This window comes from Trichosurus vulpecula, chromosome 8 (genome assembly GCF_011100635.1).
Source record: "Trichosurus vulpecula isolate mTriVul1 chromosome 8, mTriVul1.pri, whole genome shotgun sequence".
NCBI lineage: Eukaryota > Metazoa > Chordata > Mammalia > Diprotodontia > Phalangeridae > Trichosurus > Trichosurus vulpecula.
In genome coordinates this window covers 195,827,713-195,850,296 of record NC_050580.1, presented here as the reverse complement: position 1 = coordinate 195,850,296, position 22,584 = coordinate 195,827,713, and the positions used below count along the sequence as shown (strand labels likewise).

Genomic DNA, 22,584 nt, shown 5'->3' with positions numbered 1-22,584 from the left:
ACCTAGATAATCCAAAAGTCTCGTTTTCACTATTAGTTTCATTCTTCTCCTCAACAAATTATTCAACCAAAATTAAAGGGCCAAAAAAAGGTAAGGAAAAAAGAAAAAGAAAAATCACCCAAAATTTATTTCAGTGTTACCTATCTTCCTTTCTCTAAGCCCCTGGTGGAGGTACTAATGATGAAAAGTTAAGAAGAGGGAGATTTAAGCATTTTAGGGTAGGGATAATTCACAAATTGTATAATCAGTAATTGCATGAGAGCTAACTGGTCTCATATTCCATTCAATATATTACCAGTCCTTGGTGGTGTGATGAACAAAATCTTGAATGGTCTATGAAAACCTTCAAGATGGAAATGGGGTTGAGATATCTCAATAGCTGGTTCATTAAATGCCTGTGCTCTTGCTCTTACTTAACCCCAATTGCCTCCCCAAAAAAAGTGTGTGCAAAACTAATTCAAGAACCCCCAATCATATCATCCCCCTGCATAATACTGATTAAAGAACCTCTACAGAGTTTTAAGTACCTGAGCACACAGTATTCAATGTAATCTGAAGGAAAAAAAATACGCAACAAATTTCAATTTTTAAAACTGTAAAGTAGTCACCAATAGCATAATGCCAGGCTCTGTTTGTCCTGACTGTATACCAGTTAACATATTTAACATTGGTCTTTTCAGTGATTAAACTCAGAACCTCACTTTTGCCTCCACTGCAGCTATAATCTACCCATGTTAATCAATTGCAGATGTTTGAAATCCAAAACATACTGAACACAAACTATCAATGACAGTTTTGATGAGACATATTTTAGTTACTAAGTCTGGAGAAAAATATTCATGCATTCTGTCTACAAGATGATAAGATCTGGTTTTAAGTCTGGTCTGCCTCCAAGACATTCAACTAGCTCTGCGACCCAGAGCAAATCACTTAACCTCTTAGAGCAGTGGTATCAAACTCAAATAGAAAAAGAGTCCTACATTGACTTAGAAAACCTCAACTTAGCATTATCTATATTGTATTGTATTTTTATTTATTTTGTTAAATTTGTTATTTTAATCTGGTTGAGCTATTAGTGCCAAGATTTGCTGACATCAGAGTTTGACACTTTTGTCTTAAAACATCCCAGACAACTACCAATCTTCATTGATAGGAGTTCCAAATTGGAAGTTCCTTACACTGAAGACATATATCAGTTCCCCACAAAAGGAAGGGGGATAAACAGTGAGGGGAAAATGTTTAAATTCAACTGCCCTTCTTAAGGACAAAAAGTACATTGCATAAAAGATATGAGAAATGGTCATTAGTTAACAACTACTACCACACAGTTTAAGTGTGATGCAGTTATCCATAATTGTCATTCCATAATACCATTATAATATAATCTCCTCTCTCCTCCACAGCTATCACTCTATAAAAACAAACAAACACTGCCATACCTTTCAGAAGCTTCCTGCTTTAGTTGTGGAATCTCATCAGGAGTCAAACCAGAATCTAGAAAACCAAGAAAATCTCGTTCTGCATTAAAGGATGCTTTCTCCAAGTCCACCTCTGATGGTTCATGGCCACTCAATTCAGTATCTTGGATACTCTGTTGTATCTCTGATCCATCACTTTCAGTAAGATGGCTCCTATAACCAGGAGAACTGGGAACACTACTCCCCTCCTGGTCTGAATTGTTCTTTTGTCTCACATCTCGTTGAGGTTTGCTGTTCAATCCATCATCCCGAAATCCTTTGGCGAATGGGTTGTAATCTATTTTTAACTGGGTAATTTGAATGTTCTGATAAGCTGTCACTGCAAAGAACTCAGTCTGTGGGAAGGTGAAGGTATGGACATCAGGGCCATTTAGCTGTATGATTTCTGTAGCTTTTTCTGCAGGTACCAGGTGAAGCCGTGGCAGATAACGATGCATAGAGTGTAAGATAATATGCCCTTCCTGATCCAATGTATTGTTGGTAAGTTTCAGTTTATAAAAAGACACTGGTTGATGCATCCAGTAATGTCCTGTAGAAGGAGATTCTGGATGAATGAACACCCTTCCCAGGACATGAGGCTCTGCCTTGCCACTGGGCTCCCACCAGCGGCCATTCCATTTATAGCGGTGGTTATCCACAGGAGAGATGTCCATTACCAGGATGTACTTTAAATTTGAATTCAAGCCAGTTATCCAGTAACGACAGTAAGGAAACATGCGTCTTCCCTGCTTAGTCAGAATCATTTCTGTGCTTCGATGATAGAACTCATTCCACATGCTATTGTTATCCAGGGTGACAGTGATGCCCCCTGAGGTACAATCAGCTGGAAGGCATGTCTTGACTTTAGTTTTTACTGGTGATGACACACTGCTGGCTAAAGCGCAGGCATCCCGATTTGCTACTAAAATGCCTTGATCAGTTTTACTATTTCCTTGCTGCTGTTTCAAGATGACAAAAAAGGCAGGTGTTGCTCCTGATACAGTCCCACCATCTTGATTACCCAATGCAACCTGCTGTTGCTCCATAACTTTAGTAGTTAATTCTCTCTTGAACTAACTGTAGAAAATACACAATCGAAACAGCCCGTCCTGTGTTCTCACCATCCTGAAAACAAGCAAAATAAATAACTGGAGCATCTTTAGAAAAAGATTATACATATTATAACAACTTATTTTTAAAATAAGGATACGAAAAATGAATCTAAATAAGGATAACGTATTCTAATAAATATACCTTAATTCTTTCATTTACCACACCACTGCTACAAAACTATAAGAATAGCCATTCTAAAACTAAAATGTCCATACCCTTTGACCCAGAGACTCCATTGCTGGGTGTGTACCCCTAAGGATGTCAAAGACAGAAAGGTCAAATACACACCAAAATATACATAACAGCACTTTCTATGGTTGGCTACCATAAGTAAGGGAATGGCTGAACAAATTGTGATACATGAATTACTCAAATATTGTTGTGCCATCAAAAATGACAAGAAGTTAGAGAAGTATTAGATTAGATTAGAGTGAAACAAGCAGAACCAAGAAAACAATATACACAATAACTTCAACTATTGGAAAAAAAAGGAATAAAAATTAAGTACTAAGTACTTAAGCCCCCTTTCTTCACTGCCAAAATAGGGACAGGGGACTGGGAGGGGCAGATAAGGGAAGGGACAAAGAGATACCACAAATGCTGTCAGAGAAAGTCAATGCAATCATTTTACTGAACTGTTTATCTTTCCCGTTTCTTTTCTAATCTTTTCCACAAAGGAAGGCACAGTGGATAAGGACAGAAAATGCATTTGGAAATGAATATGAAGTAAAATTAAAGGTGAAAAAAACTTAAGGTAAATTTCCCTAACAATGATTTTTTAAAAGTTAATTTTAATCTATTTCAAATAATTTCTCTCATTCAATTATTATATTGTTCACTATGAAGTCTTATCTCCATATATAAAAAAGTATATGGCCCTATTTTAGGGAAACTCATATTTAAAGATCCACTAAATTATTACAAGATTTTTTGTTTGTGTTGTTACAAAACATGTCTTCCACTTTACAAAAAGATCCATCATAGGGTTCCTTAAATATCTACTTCTTCTAGATATATAAAAATTCAATTTACACAAAACTTCTTCAACAACTCATCCACTCTATACAGTGAATTCTACCTAAACAACTGTGACTTTACTTCCAAGACTGGATTAGATATGGTGAGTGAATTGAGGCTTAATCTAAGTCTTCCAAAAACTACTTTCTGAGATTTTTATTATGTGGTGGGATTTGTTTTAACACAAGAATAATAAATTTATAAAAATAAAACAAGAAAAAAATGTCAGTGAAACCAAAAAAAAATGGTGAGAAGAGAATAAAAGTAGTTCAGAACATGACAGAGACAAGCAACTTAGTGTCATAACTACTGATTAAAATTTTATGTTTTAAGAAAATTGTATGCAATACAAGTTCATAGTGTCATATACAATCTTATTCCTTCTGTTTTTAAAATAAAGTAATATTGATTTTTATGTCTTTTATATTTGTCTCTGTCATTCCTCCTCTATCACTTATTCTCTACTGCCTCATTTCCTACTACCTACAAACATGCCCATGTCTCATCCATTCTAAAAAAAAACCCTCACTTAATCATTCTATCTCCTATAACTATGTTCCTATATCTCTTCTGTCCTTTCCAGCTAAACTTCTTTAAGGCTGTCTAAAATAGATGCTTTACTTACAATCCAGCTTCTAGTTTTATTCCACCAAAACTCTTCTCTCTAAAGTTACCTATGATTGCTTACTTGCCAAATTTAATGATCTTTTCTCAGTCCTCATTCTCCCTGACCTCCTCTGAGGCCTTTGACACCCATTCATCACCCTCTTCTCCTTGATACTCTCTTCTCTCTAGGTTTTCAACAGTACAGTCTGCTGGTTCTCTTCCTACCAATCTGACTACTTCATCTGTCTCCTTTGCTGGATCCTCATCTAGATCATTCACTCTTAACTGTAGGTGTCCCATAGGGTTCTGACCTGGGGCGTCTTCTCTCTATATACTATTTCACTGGGATGATTTCATCAGCTCCCACAGATTTAATCTCTGTACTTGATGATTTTCAAATATACCTATCCTGCCCCAAACTCTCTTTTGACATCCAATCTTGCATCTCCAACTGCTTTTCAGATATCCAGAAAAGGATGATCACTAGACACCTTAAAACTCAACATGTCCAGAAATGAACTCATTATAATCTTTCCCCCAAATCCTCCCCCCCTCATACTCTTCCTATTACTGCAGTCTAATACAAATCCTCCCAGTTCCTCAGGCTCACAATCTAGAAGTCACCCTTGACTCTTCACGGTCTCTCATCCTCAACATCCAAACTGTTGCCAAAGCCTGTCGATCTCGCCTTTACATCATCTCTTGAATACACCTTCCTCCGATATTGCCACCATTCTAGTGCAGGTTCTTATCACCTCACCCCTGTGGATCAAACTAGCCCACCTAAGGGTATGCCTGCCTCAAGTCTCTTCCTGCTCCAATCCATCCTCCACTCAGCCACCAAAATGATTTTCCTAAAGGACAGGTCCTATACCATGTCACCCCCTTACTCAATAAATTACCTTTCCAGTCTTCTTACACCTTACTCCCCAAGAAATACTCTCCAACCCAGTGACACAGATCATGTTCCACAAACAAGACACTCTATCTCTCCCCCCTAAGCATTTTCTCTGCCGGTTCCTCAAACCTAGAATACTCTAACTCCTCAGCTATGCCTATTGGCTTCCCTGGCTTCCTGCTTTAGAGCATACCCTGATGCTCTTGCCTTTCCTAAAACTGTGCCTATTGTTATTAGTCTTTTTTTAAAGAGAATCATTATTTTAAGAAGACTGGATACCTGTGACTTCACTGTTATAGAGCACTCCTGGGAAGAAGAAACTCCTTGTATCAAAGGACCTTCTCTACAAGTTGCCTAGAGCAGTGACATCAATTTCAAAGAGAAACGGAGACCACTAAATTGTACTTAAGGATCCCTTGAAGGACATATACTGACTTAGAAAACCACTTATTAACATAATCTATAAACAAATACAAAAACCCACATATCACCTAACCCTCCAAAAGCTTTGATTGTAAAAATGAAAAGCATATTCAAATGTAAGAAAATGAAAAATAAACACAAGAACTTGTGGGGAAGCTTCATGCATGTGGCATTTCAGATGTATTTTGAAGGAACCTATGGATTCTGAGAGGCAGAGATAAAAAGGGACTGCAGTAGGTACATGGAGGGCAGCTATGGAATGGCAAGGAAATGAAATGTTAAATTACTGGGAGAGGGGAGAGGAAGAGGCATAGTCATAGTACATAAGCCAATTCTGCTAAAGCGTAGAATAAAGATGAGTGATGTGTATTAAGCCTGACAAGATATCATAAAATTACACCAAATTTGAGTTGGAAGGAACTTCAGCAACCACTTAGTCCAAACCTACACACAAAAGGAATCCTCAGTATAACATAGCCAACAAGTGATTATCCAGCTTCTTATTGAAAACCTCCAAGGAGGCGGCATGTCTTACATTGCAGATTGTGAAGGAATTTAATCCTCAATAGAGGAGTTCGTATTCTGTGAGTTAAGAAAGATCTCTGGAGCTTTTTCAGCAAGCAAATGACTGTAGTCATACCTGTCTTAGGAATGACTCTTTAGCAGCTATGTAGAGAATAGACTGATAGAGGGACAAACTTGGGGACCACTGTAATAGTCCAAGAATGAAGTAAGCCTTGAACTAGAATGGTAGCCATATGAGCAAAATTAAGAGAGTAATGGCCAAGACTGGGATCAGATATAATGACAGAACCAAGGCTGAATCTAACTGTATCTGCAAACTTGGGTAACTTGAAGGATATCCTTTAAAGAAACAGGGACTTTAGGAAGAAAAGTTTTGGGAAGTAAAGAATGTTTTGTATATGTTGAGCTGGATGTGCCTAAGGGACATCTAGTTGGAAATACCTAATAGGCAAGTTGGTGATATGGACTGGCATTCAGGAGAGGCTCAAGATGAATAAAGAAAACATCTCCTATAATATGTTTACAGATCATTATTAGGGGAAGAGGGGAACAGAAACTTAAAAATAAAGCAATATAAGTTAATATCAATTTAAAATTAATTAGAAAAAACCTTCTGTGAGGTCATAATCTAAGAGGTGTCAAACTTAAATAGAAATAGATCCTTGTAGGCTCTAGGTTAACTTAGAAAACCATAAATTAACATTTGGATTTTTTTATTTTATTAAACATTTTCCAATTACATTTAATCTGATTCTGGCCAGGAGTCTTATAGGGGCTGAAAGTGTGACTTCTCTAAATCTTAGGGGTAACAATTCAATGAACAAACATCTACTTCACAAAAAAAAAAAATCACAGCCATATTACATATATTTTCACTGCATGGGCATAATTTACTTTAAATACTAATTCTCAATATACTATCAATTTTTTTTCCTAGAGTGTTAAAATTTGTCACTTAAATTTTAAGAATAGAAAAAATGTAGAATAATCATCTAATTGGCAACATACTCATGTAATAACAGCATAAATTCTATGCAAAATTACATACAAAACAGAATGCATATAAAAATTTTGAAATTACTTCCTCACCACCCTTTTAAAACTTTTTCCACTTCAGGATATTTACTGTCATTAACTTTTTGCACACACAAAAATAATGTGTGAAGAATTAAAATAGTAGGTTCATGAGATCATAGCCCTATGGAACTTGAGAGACCATCTAAATCCAATCCCTTCATTTTAAGTGGGGGAAACTGAGGCATGGGAAGATTAGGTGACATGTCCAAGGTCTCAGAAGTATTAAGCATAAGTAGAATTCATACCCAAATACTCTAATGCCACACCTCTTTTTATTCAATTACCTTTCCTCTTATCACGAAAAAATTTTGAAGTATCAAATGCTGCAGCATTTCCTAATCAAAATTATTTCTATTGTTTTAATACCAATAATGATACCAATAATAATAATTACCAATGTTTTCAAGAAAAAGGCAATATATTATGATAGTTCTCCCCTTAGGAGAAAATCCTCTATGTTATTCTATAAGAAATTAATAAGTCTCTAAGTCTACCTGGCATTTTAAAACAAATTTTATTGGCTTTTTTAAAATTAGAAAGATACTCAAAAATCAGGTAATATTGTTGCTTTTAGGCTCAAAAATAACTGCAACTGATAGGAGACTCTTAGAATATAACGAAAAGCAACTATTCTGAAATGTGTATTTGGGTGTTCTTTAACCAAAAGTTTAGGCAGCATAAGCAGAAACCATGAAAAAAGCAGCAGGAAAGGTTGTAGATTGTGAGGAGCTTGTTCATCGTTGACCTATGGATCCACAAACTTCATAGGGGCTGCTTGTATAGTCAATACTATAAAAGTGGGGTACTAATACCCCAGCAGGCATATGTCTAATCCTGGGCAAAATGTACAATTTTAAAGTGATTATATATATTCCCACACCTCACCTCCAAAAATGAACAGGCTGTGTACACTTAACCTCTCAGTGGCGCCAATGCTATTCTCAGCTATAAAGTGCCACAGTTATTACTCTGCATTGGTGAGGGAGTTTCCTCAAGTTTCCCTACACAAATGAAATTAAAGAAACTGTGCATCGATCCAATATGATTTAGCTGTCAGGGCTTGCATGGCCTCAATCAATAAACATTTAAGCACATACTATGTGCCAGGCAGTGAGTGCCAAATAGCTTGGTTATAAACAATATACCATTCAAAGTTTTCAGAATTGTCAGCATTTCTCTATTAGGCATGCAAAGTATTGCATTAGTAAGTAGAATTTTAAATGTGGAAAAGCAAAACAAAATGATATTCAGAAATGATACATCCTATCAGTTGTCATCATAGTTACATAATCAACAAAGGCAATCTTTTCAGGGAGTATTTTGAACTGAAGCGATGTTGCAATTTCAAACTGAGTTTAAATCTATTTTCGCCCATGATCTTTCTGCTAATTGTTCCTTGGCTGCAAAATAACACTTTTTCAGACTACAACTGAGTTAACTAATTTGATGATTAATTCCTATACATAGAGACAACATGGCCTAGGAGGCTGGCCTCCAAGCCAAGAAGATCTGGAAGTCTCTGACACATAACTGTCTGTGTTACTCTGAGCAAGTCAATTTAAGGAAATTTTCTAACGACTGTAGTCATTAGTAGCAGTTTTTTCACCAAGGAGTTTCATGTTTACCAAGAAAATCACAGATCCAGTTCCTAGTCCCTAAGTCCTATTCATATTTTAAAATATACAGCTAACCAACAAAGTCTGACATCCAAGATTACAAGTATTTCTAGACTTTCAAAAATACAAAATTAATTACTAAATGAGATTTATGCTTTCACCAAGCATGCAACTTGAAAGGACTTAAACTGTGACTTGAATATTACAGAACCAATGCTTCTTGATACCTCTGTGACACCCATGAGATATTAGCTATTGTGTTCTCTAAGGACCTTTCCATTTATCTACAATCTCCAATACAATTTTTCACTCCAGTTTCTAAAGCTCAGAGGATGTTATAAGAATAAATTCATTGAAACTATGGCTATTTAGTTGTTCCCTCTCCCAAGTCCCCTACAAGTTTAAAACTCGAAAGGGGGGAAGAGAGGCTAGAGTTAGGAAGCAGTGGGTTGGAATGGGAGGAAAGTATGGAATTTTAAAAACACATACGTAAAATGTTCTCAATCTGTTTTCAAAAAACAATACATTATTTTGTAAATGAAACTTTTTAGGATCTAAGCAATTTATTGGATTGTTCTCTGCTTCCAAAAACCAGGGCACCTCCATTCTAATGCAAATACGGATAGAAGAGTTCGTCCCTATTCCTAGCAAACTTGTACAGAGAAGCTTCTCCTGCCTAGAAGCCATGCAAACTAGAACCTTAGCTAAATTCACCCTTTCCAACACAAGGCAATTTCACTCATTTTTTTTTCTGGGTACTAAACTCACAATGACCTATATGATGCCGCCCCTCGGTCGAGATCGACAAGTCAAGACACCCAGGATACAAGGTTTCATGAAATTGTAAACGTTTACCCACTAGTAAGGTGGCTCAAGCCACACAAACACACTTTAGCTAGAATACCCGGTCGTGTAATGGGCTGTCCAAGTACTGTACCATTCTTCCGAAAGGGAATAAAAGCAAGTCACCCACCCCTAGAGAAAGGGCCTGGTCGTCTACTAAAGGCCAGCTCTTGCAGTAATTCTCACAGACAACGTCTGACTGGCTAGGTACCACGTGAAGAACCGCAAGAGAAAAAGCTCTTCCGGGGAAGAGCAACCCCGAGGGTCACGTGCAGCCCGCCGGAACCCGCAAAGGAGCTCCGAGGGAGCGGTGCAGCGTTCTGTTACCGTGGAGACCACAGAAAGCTTCAAAGCCCTCCTAGTCCCGCCCCCATCCCAGGAGCCATCACCCCGCCCCCATTCACTTTCCCTGCAGCCCACAAGCGGCGTCGTGCCCAGGAACAAGGAGTAAAGCTGCAGGGCTAGCCGATAGACTCAGCAGCATAAGCCGCCGTAAAGGCCGCAAATGCACGCGCGGATGCAGCTCGGGTGGGTTCGAAAGTTCTTACAGGATCCACGTGTCGGCTCTGGCGACGGAAACCAGGCCTGACAAGCTGTTCCCTACACTTTAACTTTATAAGGGTCAGCATTTCTGTTGCTGCCTTTCCTCTCAGCTCTCTCCACTCCATCCCACCCAGCTTAAGTGCTGGATGGAGGGAACCAAACCTAAATCATTGCAAGTAGAGGCCCGAAAATCCGAAGGAGAAACTAATCACAGCAAAAAGCTTACAACTCTTTCCCCACTCTCAACCACTAGAAATCACCTCTACTTACTTCACTTCGCAAGCACAACAGAGATATCCTAACTACAGGCAGAACACAAGGGTTGGTTGAGGTCTTACTCACACCCCACCCCTTCACCTAAAAGATGTAGGGGGCAGGTGAAATCTCGGTCCTCTCAGCCAGTTTAAACGCTGCAGCAGCCTGAGACTGCCCCCACTGATGGAAAGAGAAAATAGCACCTCCTCTCCCCACCTGTTTTCCCAGCCCTCTCTCATCAGCACCTACAGGCAATCAACCCTTTGTTTACTAAGGTTCCCGCTCAGACCTAGCTCCCTTCCTCACCAGCTAGCAGCCGACGGCTCCTTCTTAGTACATTGGCTACTCCTCAAGGAGTCAGTTCTGGTTTTACACGTAAGAACAGACGAGTGCACAGGTGTCAAAGCCAGGCAAAGTAACAGGATTACCAACGTCCCCTCTCAGCGATTCGGGTGCTCGATGTGAAGATTATAGCACTCATGATTCAATGCGTTGCCCACAATCGCAACAGACTCAAACTCTACAGTGTGTCGTCACGCAAACCGTGCCACGCCGCGCAGCACCCCACGCACGCGAGGGCAGGGCCGCGCCTAGGGCGCTTCTCACCCCGCCCGCCTCGTGGCCGATCCCTTTGGCGTCGATTTTTCCAGTTCGTCAGAAGTGCAATCCGGAAGTGGGAACGGGGGCGCGCATGAGGTGTCATGCGCAGTCTCGGTCGGGGGCCTGGAAGCGCGCGCACCCAAGGCTGCCCCCGCGTCGGGCCCGGCCTGGATAGGGCGCGCGAAGCTCTCACCGCTGAGTGCTTCGTGAGAGTCAAAAAAACCCAGGAGCTTCGAACTCTCGAAAGCCCCTATCGGGCCAGTACTATACAAATGCCCTCCACCCAGGCCCGAGAGTTACCGTGCTGGGCGCGGCAGACCTCACCCCGAGTCCTTCACATCCCGATGGGGGCGGGTTATTCCGTTCCGCTCGCACACCGTGTGTCTGCAGCCAGCTGAAGAGACTGCGCGCGCACTACCCCCCCCTCTCACGTCACCGCGCACGCGCTTCCGCCACATACCACTGCGCAGGCGTAAAATTCTCGGCGCGAGGCCCTTGGCCCACCCCGCCCCCCCCCCCCAACCCCACCCCACCCCCAGTTCCAGGAGGCCAAACGGACCGGCAGATGCTACTAGGCCCTCGGACCCGCTTCGCAGACTGGGATTTCCTTTTTTCCCAGTCCTCTGCGTCCTGGTCCCCAGTCCTGAAGCTTCTGGAAAAGGGAGGGGCGGGGCAGGCAAGACGCACCCCGATTCCCGGAGCCTTGCACACGAAGTCTTCGTGGGAGCTGGAGAATCGTCGCTAACCCTGACCTCCTCAAGCGCGCCTGCCACCCCCTCCTCCGCGCTTCACCCGCCCAGCTTGCGCTCCCTCATGCCGGCGTGCCCCGAGCCCTGCGAGGGCTCAACCTACCCCCCTACTACCCAAACACCTTTCAATTGAGGAAGGGCTTGCAGCCCCAGCGTGCCAGTCGCCTTGGCCTGTGCCAAGGCTTCTACAAAATTTTAAAGGAGTGACCTTGGGGGCCTGATAGTCGAACATGTCCAGAGGTCACAGACTGCAGTTGTGGCAATCAGAGGCGGGCCTTAGGGCTCCGTTCCTAACCCTCCTCCCAAGGGAACCAGGGAGGGTGTCTGTAAAGGATTTGCCTATTTGGACAGGAGAACACCATGAACAAGGGTTCTGGAAACCAGAAAAATAATGCCAGGGAAAATGAAGGAAGAAGATGCTGCAAGGCACGAACATACTATTTGATTAAATTAGATAGAATAGCCTTAATTCAGAAATGTAATTTTTAGACGTGGAAAAATGTTGGCAAGTTGCTTTGCTCAGAAAGGTTACAAATGTGAAAAAAAAAATTAAAATCACATCTTTGTTTTCCGGATTTGTGCAGATGATAAGTAGGATGCTAAAGAAATGCAACAAGATATATAGAAATGAAACCACCCTGAATTTTTGGCTGGTGAGTAACAGCCTATGGAATTGTTCCTATCTAACTAATGACAAAATCTTGCACATTTTAACTTGACTAGATGTTCATATCAGGATGTTAATTTCTTAGTGTACGTTTCCTATCAGTGGAGAATCTCCAAAAAATGAAGTTTTTTTTTTTTATCTACCACAGCTACTCATAATTCATTTACTGTTTGAGGCTGAAAGACTAAATAATGCACAGTAAGACAATCAATGGAATGAAAAAAACCTGTTGAAAAAGGAAAAGTTTTTTTACTGTATGGCCAAATTTGCAGACTTGGATAATCAGAGTTCACGTTTACAAAAAAAAAAAGTTACACTTCCATTACTCCTGACAAGTACCTATGAGATGGGGCAATCAATCATTTCAATTTGTAATGGAATTTATTGATTTACTGTAAATCTGAAAATAATTCACTGGTAATTAATTGTAAAAGACCATATATATTGCAGGATGTGTTTCTTCCTAAAAAGTAGTTTAAACTTCTGGATTAAAACCTGAAAGTGTTGTATATATTCATTACATTTTCTAGCAAGGAGTACTCCCCGTACTCTACTGTAATCAATTCTACTATGCTTAAGTCAAGAAACACCCCTTATGCCCTTTCCCTCCTTAAATGTTAGCCATTCCATCTCAATCTGAGATGCTGTTTTCCCTGTGTTTTTTCCATCTACCATGAATGTGCTGTGGATATATTTAATTAAAAAGCAGTACCCATCATAAATAACAAAATCCTAACTGCTTAAAAAATTAAAGTTGGATTGAAGGCAAAATACTTTTAAAAAGTAACAGAACACTGTAGTCTAATCCTAGGTTCATTATTCCTCATTACAATCAATGATGCTCCTACATTTGGAGTTTTAGAGGGAGAAAGCATCTAGGTGGAAAGGTAACCTGGCTTAATCCCTCCCCCTACTGGCTCTAAGTCAACTATACTACTGCAATAGCTTTCCATATGGTCTCTTTACCTCCAATCCAATTCATCCTCCAATCAGATGCCAAAGTGATCTTCCCAACGAGGTCTAACCACTTCACCCTGCCCTATCCCCTGAATAAATTCCAACAGTTCTCAATTACATCCAATTACATCCAGGATTATAACAAAGCTTCAGATGTTTAAAGTCCTCCCTATTACATCCAGGATCAAATATGAAATTCTTTTCACTTTAAAAGCCCTTCATATCCTGGTCCCTGCACGTTTCCAGTCCTCTTACACACTTCATTCTCCTCCACATACTCTGCAATTCGGTAACAAGAAACCTTCTTAGACTCAACAACGAAAAATGCTATCCATCCCCAGAAAAAAAGAACTGTTGGTGTCTGAATACAGATTTAAGCATACTTTTTTTTAACTTTTTCTTGAGTTTTTTTTTTTCTTGTCTGTTTTCTGTCACAACATGACTATCATGAATATGTTTTGCACAGCTACACATAACCTATTTGGAATTGCTTGTCTTCTCAATGAGCGGGGAGGGAGGAAGGGAAAAAATTGGGAACTCAAAGTTTTAAAAATGAATGTTAAAAGTTGTTTTTACATGTAACCAGGGAAAAATAAAATAATAAAAGCTTTAAAGAAAAAAACCACCCTATTCCTTACTGATGAGCCTCCATCTCTCCACTCCATGCCTTTTTACTGGCTGTCCCCTCAAGCCTAAAATGCTCTCCCGCCTCATTGCTGATTACTTGATTCTCTAGATTGCTTCAATACTCAGTTCAAATCCAACCTTTTGTTCATAGGAGGTCTTAATTTCCTGCCTTCCCAGTCCTTCCCTCTAAAATTACTTTCCATTTACACTGTTACATCTATGTTGTCTGTATATAGTTATTTGCATGTTGTCTCCATCAGAATATGAGCTCCTTGGGAGCAAGGACTGCTTTTGCCTTTCCTTGTACTTCCAGCACTTGTATCAATATGGCACATATTGCTTATTAATAAATGCCTGTTGGCTGACTAACTAAATTCATTTTACCAAGGAGGAAAATGAGGCCCAGAGAGGGGGAAATGCCTTGCTCAAGCTCACACAGATATGAAGCAGTGCTAGAATCTCAATCCAGATCTACTGCTCATTTCACCATACCATAATTATTTATTCTCTGGGTCTCTAAACATTTCCACTTTATAGAATTGTTTATAGTTGGAAGGGATCTCGGCATGCATCTAGTTCAACCCATATCCGAAAAAGGATTCCCAGTACCGTACATGAAAAATGGTCATCCATTCTTTGTTTGAAAATCTCCAAGAAGGGGGGAATCCACTGCCTCCTGGAACAATCCGGTCTACTTGTAGATAGTTCTAGATATTGGAAAGATTTTCCTGACATTAAGTTTAAACTTGTCTCCTTAAAACTGCTCTACTAATGTTCTTGAAGCCAAACAGAGTAACTAATCCCTCTTTCACTTGATAGCACTGCAAGTACTTGAAGACAATTAGGTTCCATTCCTCCTCTTCTGTTTCCCCCTCTTCTCCAGGCTACATACCCATAGTTACTTCAAATGAATCCTCACGACATGGACTCAAAGCCCTTCACCATTTTGGTTGTCCTACATGGGATGTTCTTGTTTATTAATGTCCTTTCTAAAACAAAATTCAACAAATTAATTTTTAATCTATGTGCTTCTTCACATCAGCTTTCTTGCTAAACTTGCCTCTCCTTCCAACCAGTCATTTTTATTGATAATATCACTATTGTATTCACCCAGAGTAAAAGTCTTGGCATGATATTTATCTCTTTCCTCTTCTTCAGCTAGCAAGTTGCCACATCTTGCCAAGTCTATTCAAGATCTCTTGCATCCGTTCAACAGAAAACACAGATGAAAATTTACTGTGTGATGGTCATCAAAGCTATACTTACTATCCAATGTGAAATCAAGTGTAGTTTAATAGCGAATTAAGGGATGTATCAAAATCTCATGAACTCAATGCCAAATTGTGTAAAAGAAGTGACTGCAATAAAAGTACATATTGGAAGGCTTATAATGTTGAATTATTATGTTTTATCCCAGTTAATTTGCACTGCACTGTACATATCATTGATGATGTCCTTTGTATTTCTTGTTTATAGTATTTTGCAGCCTACTTACTACACTAACACATGCCTCTCAATTGCCTTTTGGGAGAAGGAACTTAAATTTCAGTTTTTCTGGAGGCTATAATGTTCTTTAACTTGCAGCTATATAATATCACTGGGAAAATAGTAGCTTTGAATTAACAGAAGAAGCTTGTTTATTTCGGGAAGAATCTTGAGGTCATTTTTTTTTTTTTAAAACTTAACACTTTCCCGAGGACAATACGGTCTGTGCCTTCTACTCCTGTTGAGTTCTAGGCCCAACTCATTTATATGCCATGTCTGTCATTCATTCATTCAACAACCACTTATCCAGCACCATTATGTGCTCGATACTGGGGATACAAAAACAAATGAAACATCACTGTCTACAAGGAACTTACATTCCTTTTTTAGAGAGATACATACATATTTGTATACACACTGATGATTGAGTCCATCAAACTACATCAAGTGTAAAACTGGTCTTAAACAGAACATAAACAGAAAAAAATCTGCTTGCTGGCCATCTTTTGACACAATAGTCAGTATGAACTTTAGTCCAAAACAAAGTAAGTGGAAAAAAATCACAGGTAATGACATTATACAGTTAGAGCTACAAAACTGTAAGCTTTAACCTACTGATTTCACAACTAAAATTACATTCTAAGGATGTGATCGATAGGAGGAAGTCCTCTTTGTGCAAAAATGTTCCTAACACTCATGACAGAAAAAAAAAAACCTAGAAACAACGCATGTGTCCAACAATTATGATATGTGTAGATAATGGAATATTAGTGGACATGAGAAATGATAAATATGAAGGATATTATGCATGAAACATAGGAAACCATCAAAGTAGAAAAACAAGAGGAAACAAAACAATATACTATGATCTATGTCCAAAGGTGTTTCTAGACCCAGCTTGAATGGCTAGTGAGAGCCCATTGTTAAATTCTCAGTGTTAGCAGTGTTGGTTAACACCTCAGAAATCAGCAAACTACAAATTGACTTGATTTATTGTTTTGTTGACTAGCGAGACCTAAAGTGATGGAGAAGATGTTAATTATGTAGATTAAACTTAAAAGTGTGTCAAGTCAGGGAAAAGTTTACTATGCCTAGGCCTTGGGGATAAATGGACAGTCCTTGCCCTTCAAGAGCCTGTATTCTACTAGTTCCAACCTGGTCCAAATTCTCCACTCAAAAAAAAAAAACTGTCTTCATTACCCGGATTATCCTAATAGCCTCCAAAGTGGTCATCTTGCCTTCTGTTTTTCCCCTTTCCAATCTATTCTTCACATATCTGCCAAAATTACCTTACTAATGTAAAAAGCTTACTATGTCACTCCCTTGTTCAAAAAGCTTCATTGATATCCTACTGCCTATAAGATAAATAAAAACTTCTTAGCCTATAATTGAAGGCCCTGCACAATTTGGCTTAAACCTATCTTTCCAATTTTATTTCAGAGCATACACCTCCAAACACTCTAAGTTCAAGTGAAACTATGCTACTGGTTACCTGAGGTTACAGTGGGCTTGTTCACCTCCAGACATTTTCAATGATGTTGCTTATCTCTATTACAAGAGTGGAAGATGCTCCTTCCTCTGTCCTTATATTCCTTCAAGGACTAAGTCTGATACTACCTCCTCTACATAACCTTCTCTAATTCTGCTCTCCCCACAACTAGAAATGATAACTCCTACTTTAAACTGTGTTAAAGTACTTTATCTGAATGTCTCTTATGTCTCTATTCTGCCTTGTATCATACTCACTGGAGTAAATATCCCACCTATTAGAATGTAGGCTCCATAAAGGTAGAAGCCATGTGTCTTGTGTTTCTATACCCAGTAACTTGTATACAACAGAAAATTAACATATATCTGACAATCTGAATAGCTACTAGCTGGCCCTATTCTTGTTTCTCCTTGTCATTGTTGCTGAGCTTTCCTTCCATATTTGAATCCATGACTTAATTTTTCCCTGCTTGTGACAATCAAATCTGAATAGAGGTCTTCACTACACAATCCAGTTCAATATACACGTAATATATTAAGTTCCTATTATACACAAAGCACTATGCTAAGTATTAAGGATACAAAGACAAAAATGAAAAGTCTCATTTCTCAAGACGTTTAAAAATACCTGATGATAAATTATGTGACAGTACATCCATAGTGAGCCCTAAAAAGGCCACATCTGGATTAGTGTGTTCAGTTTGGGGTGCCTTATTTTAGGTAGGACATCCAAAGGAAGACAGCCAGATAAGGTGAAGAGCCTTGAAATGATGAAATCTATTGAAAGAAATGAGGATATTTACCTAGAAAAATACAAGCCTTGGGGGAGGGGAGAGTATGTGAAAGAGGAATTAAATTTATCCTGTGTGGTTAGAAGGCAAAAGTAGAATCAATGGGTGGTAGTTGCAAAGAAGCAAATTTATGCCTAATATAGGGGGAAATGTTATAACACTGATAGTTCTAATAAAGTAGAATAAGCCACTTAAGGAGGCATTAGTTTCCCCCTCATGGGAGGTCTTCGAGGAAAGGCTAGATAAACACATACTAGTTATGTTGGAGAAGGGATGGCCTCTGAGACCCCATCTAATTCAGACCCCATTCAAGTATGAAATTATACCATTATAAAACCGAACAAAACCCATGCTTAACACAATAGCTGACATATACTGAGTATTCACTTAATAAATGCTTTTTGTTGGTTGATTGATAACCCACTCTAAGAACTTGTTTAATAATTTGTTATTGGATTTGCTGATTTTTCAAGTCAATAATGACAGAACGTAGGAGTTTCCAACCCTTTTAATGACAGGATTGTCTTTTTACTTCTTAGAAAGGAAAAGATACCTTTGAAAGGGAGGGGGCACAGCACAGAGAATTGTTGGAAACAGCATGAGACTTGGGCGAGGGGAGGTGAACCTTCCCAGAGGCTGCTGATACTGCAACAGACTGACCTTGAAGATTATTATGTCATTGAGGATCCAAGGCCTACTGTGTAAAGAGAACTGTGAGAAGGATACAACATAATTGAGAAGAAAAATATACTCATGAGAACAAATGTAAAGCAACATATTAAGTACAGAATGAGAATAAGGTACAGAATGAGAATAAAGGAATGATTAAAGTGAGGTATATCAGAGAAAACTATGGACAATATGAGTTTTCAAACTTCTGTTGTTTTAACTTGCCCTAAAAAAAAATTGGTGCTCTCCTGGAATAAAAATCTATAGTGTATCTCTATTATATCACTCTTTTTTTGCCTTTTAAGTTCATGCAAAAACTCTTCTTTCAGCAATCTTCATTTCCTGGTTTTGGGAAAATGCATATAGAGAGTAAATTCTTAATGAACAACACATACCTCCCCTTCTGTTCTACTGACCTGACTGAACAATCTGTATCTTTTTGGTTTCACATTATCTCAATTTTGCCAGTCATGGCTGTGTTCATAAATCATTAACTCCAACTCCAGCTGATTTCCCAGCTTTCTTAAATTTGCATGTGTCTTAGGTAGACTTCTTAGCCCCTCCCTGGAATGTAATCCTTCTAGGAACTGTGAAGGGTGACATCCACAAACTTTACTGACCTGTCCCACTGGGTTCCAATTTAGACCTTCTTTATTACATTATCCAGCTTCTTCCCAGAGATATTCTTCCCCTCCTGAAAAGTTATGTTCTATCTTAGCTTCACAAGTCCTCTTCCTAAGATAGCACCCAGGGGCACAGGAAATTAAGTAGAAAGTGCAAAAACTCTTACTAGAGAATCATTCCACCAAAATCAAATGAGCACCAACTGTGTATAATAAAGCACTGGGCTAATAAGTGCTTTGGGAATAGAAAGGTTGAGAATAAGAGAACTTGCCCCCCACCCCAGCTTGCAAGAAGTTGTCAGAGATAAAAACACATACAAGTAACTATATTACAAGGCAAAAAGGGAAAAACTGAGTAAGAGTAGCTCAAAGTGCTATGGAAACTCAGATTAAACAAAGATCCTTTCTTTCCACTTGAAACATCAGAGAAGACTTCGTAGAGGAGGTGGTACTTAAGGGAGGGTTTCAATAAATTAGGAGTGAGAAGGAGGTACGAAAGTGACATAGAAGACAGAGAGAAATGTGTGAGCAGATGAACACAGTTTAGGAAAGCACAGAAAGGAAGACCAGGAACTCAATTTGACTGAAGCATAAGGGATGTGAAAGGGAGTGATGAGAAGTAAGAATGAAAAAGACAGATTGAGGTCAGATCATGGTGGACCTAGAATGCTACCCAATGAATTCTGAACATTATGTGATAGACAATGAGACGCTATTAAAAGCTTTCTTTTTTTTTTATTAGAGGACTGACATAGAATCACAAACTCTCAGAATTGGGAGGAACCAAAAAAACCATCTAGTCTATTCCAAAAACAAGAATGCTGTCATAAAATACCCAACAAAAAAGTCATCCAGCCTTTTGCTTGCAAAATAACAGTAAAGGTGAAGCCTACTTCCCAAAGTAGACCACTCCATTCTGGAAAGCTCTGATTATTAGGAAGTTTATACACATATACTCAATCAATCCCTCTCTCTCTCTCTGCTCCTCTTTCCAACTTTACGCATTGCTCCTGGTTTTGCCCTCTTGCATTTCGAATACTTAAAGACAGCTATCCTGTCCCCCACTAATATTTCTCTTTTTTAAATATCCCTGGTTCCTTCAGCAGGTCTTGATATGGCAGAAAGTGGAAGTCCTTCACCATCCTGGTTGCCCTACTCTGCATGCTCTCTAGCTAACCAATGTCTTTCTAAAACTATGGTGCCTAGAAATAAATTTAATAGTACAGATGTGCTCTGATGAGGGAAGAGTTAGTGGGACTATTACCTCCCTAGTTCTTTACACTGGGCATCAATTAACTAAGCATGAGAGAGAGAGGTATAATATAATGGAGAGAGCTTGTTTGTGGCTTTGGAGTAGGGAAAATCTGGGTTCAAGTCTTGCCTCCTGATACATACTGGCTGTGATGTCACATATACTATGTGATGCTGGAAAAATTACTTAGGGCCTCAGGAAACTTTCGAAAGCCTGTAAGTTGCAGGGGAAGTGCAAATCTGCACTGATATATGGAATTCCTCACTGGGAGCTCTGTCCCTACACTCAAAAAGCCATAGAACTAATTTTTTAAAAAGATTCCATTAGTTTTTTTTTAAACTCATATTAAGCTTGCAGATTTTTTTTTTGTATTAATGGCTGCCTAGCCACAACTCCCTTAATCTTGTAACTTACAAGGTTACTTTTTTGAAACCATTTCTAAGATTTTACATTTATTTTTATTAGGTCTAAAGATTTCTGAAAAGATTTTTTAGCTCTCTTCCTTCAACATATTAGCTATCCATCCCTCTGCTTTTTATTTTCAGCAAATTTGATAAACATGGCATTTATGTGTAGTATAGTATACTCACTGGGCTTACTCTTCCAACCCCTACTAACACTGGCAGGTTGAGTCCCCAGACAGCAGCTGGATACATCTCTCCTTAAGATTGTAGAGGTAACCCTGAGGAATTGGAGATTTTGAAGGCCACTAATCATGGGACTCCATTTGGTATGTTCCCCAACATCATTTAACCAATTTGCATCTCCCTAGTATCAGTTAAACAATGAATTTCAATTAGCTTTTAAAAGGGGTATTTACTGAGAAAGTATGGCAAGGACTAGAGTACAGTTATTGTACCCTCCCAAGAGTCTGGGCCACATTCTCACACAAGCAGGTACAGAGTCCAGGAGAAAGTAGGTTCAGGGTTAGAGAATACATATGGCGAAGAGTTAACTCACAGCTCCTGGTTAGATTAAAACCCTTTTCTCCCTTCCCGGAGTTCTCATGAAATTCCCCTTTCTTTAATGTATCTAGTTTGTCATCTCTCAGCTCATCTGATAGATGCATTATTACTCATCCCATCTCTCCTGTAACATGGTGAATACACGGAGGAGGAGGGGAGGAAAGGAGAGTAAACTCTGTCTCTCCTGCCTTCTAGTAATAGGCGCAAGAGTCTGATTCTTCAAAGTACTCCTCAAGCTTAACTCTAGAAGCAATTGTTAGACTATCTCCTGCTGGAATCGTCTTCTTTTGATATAGGCCAGTAGGCATGTCTAATTCTTCTAAACACTTTCAACCAATCCAAATATGTTTCCTGGGCTGCCACGTAAGCTTAAACCTTTGAATGAGAAAATCTGACCTCCCACTACTATTATTCCTGCCCTGGGGTTGAGCTGTCTTGTTGGTAAGTATAAATTCACCTAGCCTATTATGTCTAGCCAGTCCCAAACCAAAGCCTGCTTCACATCACTTCAAGAAATTGGCTGCCCTGTGGATCAAGTCAATATCTCTGTCACCATGACCCACACTAAAACTTTCTTCCCCGGCTACCACTCCCCTGTTTTCTCTCTCCTTATTAAAATATAAGCTCCTTAAGAAAAGGGACTGCCTCACCATGGTATTCATATTCCCAATATAGGGTACCATTCCTGGAATACAGTGAGTCCTAATTAAGTGTATTTTTTTTTCATTCATTCATCATTAATTCATTTATTCATTCAGACTAATGCTATATTGGACCATTTCAACCAACTCCCATTCTGCCTAAACATATGTGTACATAAGTATTTTTACATATGTAACATGAGTATATATCAATATCTATCTATGGATCTATCTATCTGTGGAGAGCATCTGGGTGGCACAGTGGATAATGTGCCAGGTCTGAAGTCAGGAAGACACCTTCCTGAGTTCGGATCTGGCCTCAGACACTTACTAGCTGTGTGACCCTGGGCAAGTCACTTAACCCTCTTTGTTTCATTTTTCTCATCTGTAAAATAAGCTGGAGAAGGAAATGGCAAATCACTCAAGTATCTTTGCCAAGAAAACCCCAAATAGGGTCATAAACAACTGAACAACAGAGACAGAGACACACAGAGTGTGTGTGTATGTGTGTGTGAAGTGCCCAATCCTATAAAAAAGGTGAAAGGTGCAGAGGAACATTGCCCACAAATTCTACCCAATCTTTTTCCTTCCCTCCTTTTCTCTTTGTTCTTTTAAAAATTCTATTAATCGCAAGTGCTTAATAAATGTTTTGTATTTATTGTTTTTGAGTTGTTATATGTTTTTATTACATTTCTAT

At 39.1% G+C, this 22,584-nt stretch overlaps 1 protein-coding gene across 2 annotated transcripts in view; it reads right to left on the bottom strand.

The window, feature by feature from the left end:
* MGA (MAX dimerization protein MGA) overlaps positions 1–10,759 on the bottom strand; it is a 95,212-nt gene extending 84,453 nt beyond the window's left edge. For both annotated transcript variants that reach the window (XM_036734255.1, XM_036734256.1), the window contains exons 1-2: positions 10,680–10,759; positions 1,440–2,582 (exon numbers count right to left, since the gene is read on the bottom strand). In XM_036734255.1, the coding sequence (XP_036590150.1) occupies positions 1,440–2,503 (1,064 nt within the window). In that variant the 5' untranslated portion in view covers positions 2,504–2,582; positions 10,680–10,759. The remainder of the gene's footprint in view (positions 1–1,439; positions 2,583–10,679) is intronic.
* Positions 10,760–22,584: the final 11,825 nt, after the last annotated feature.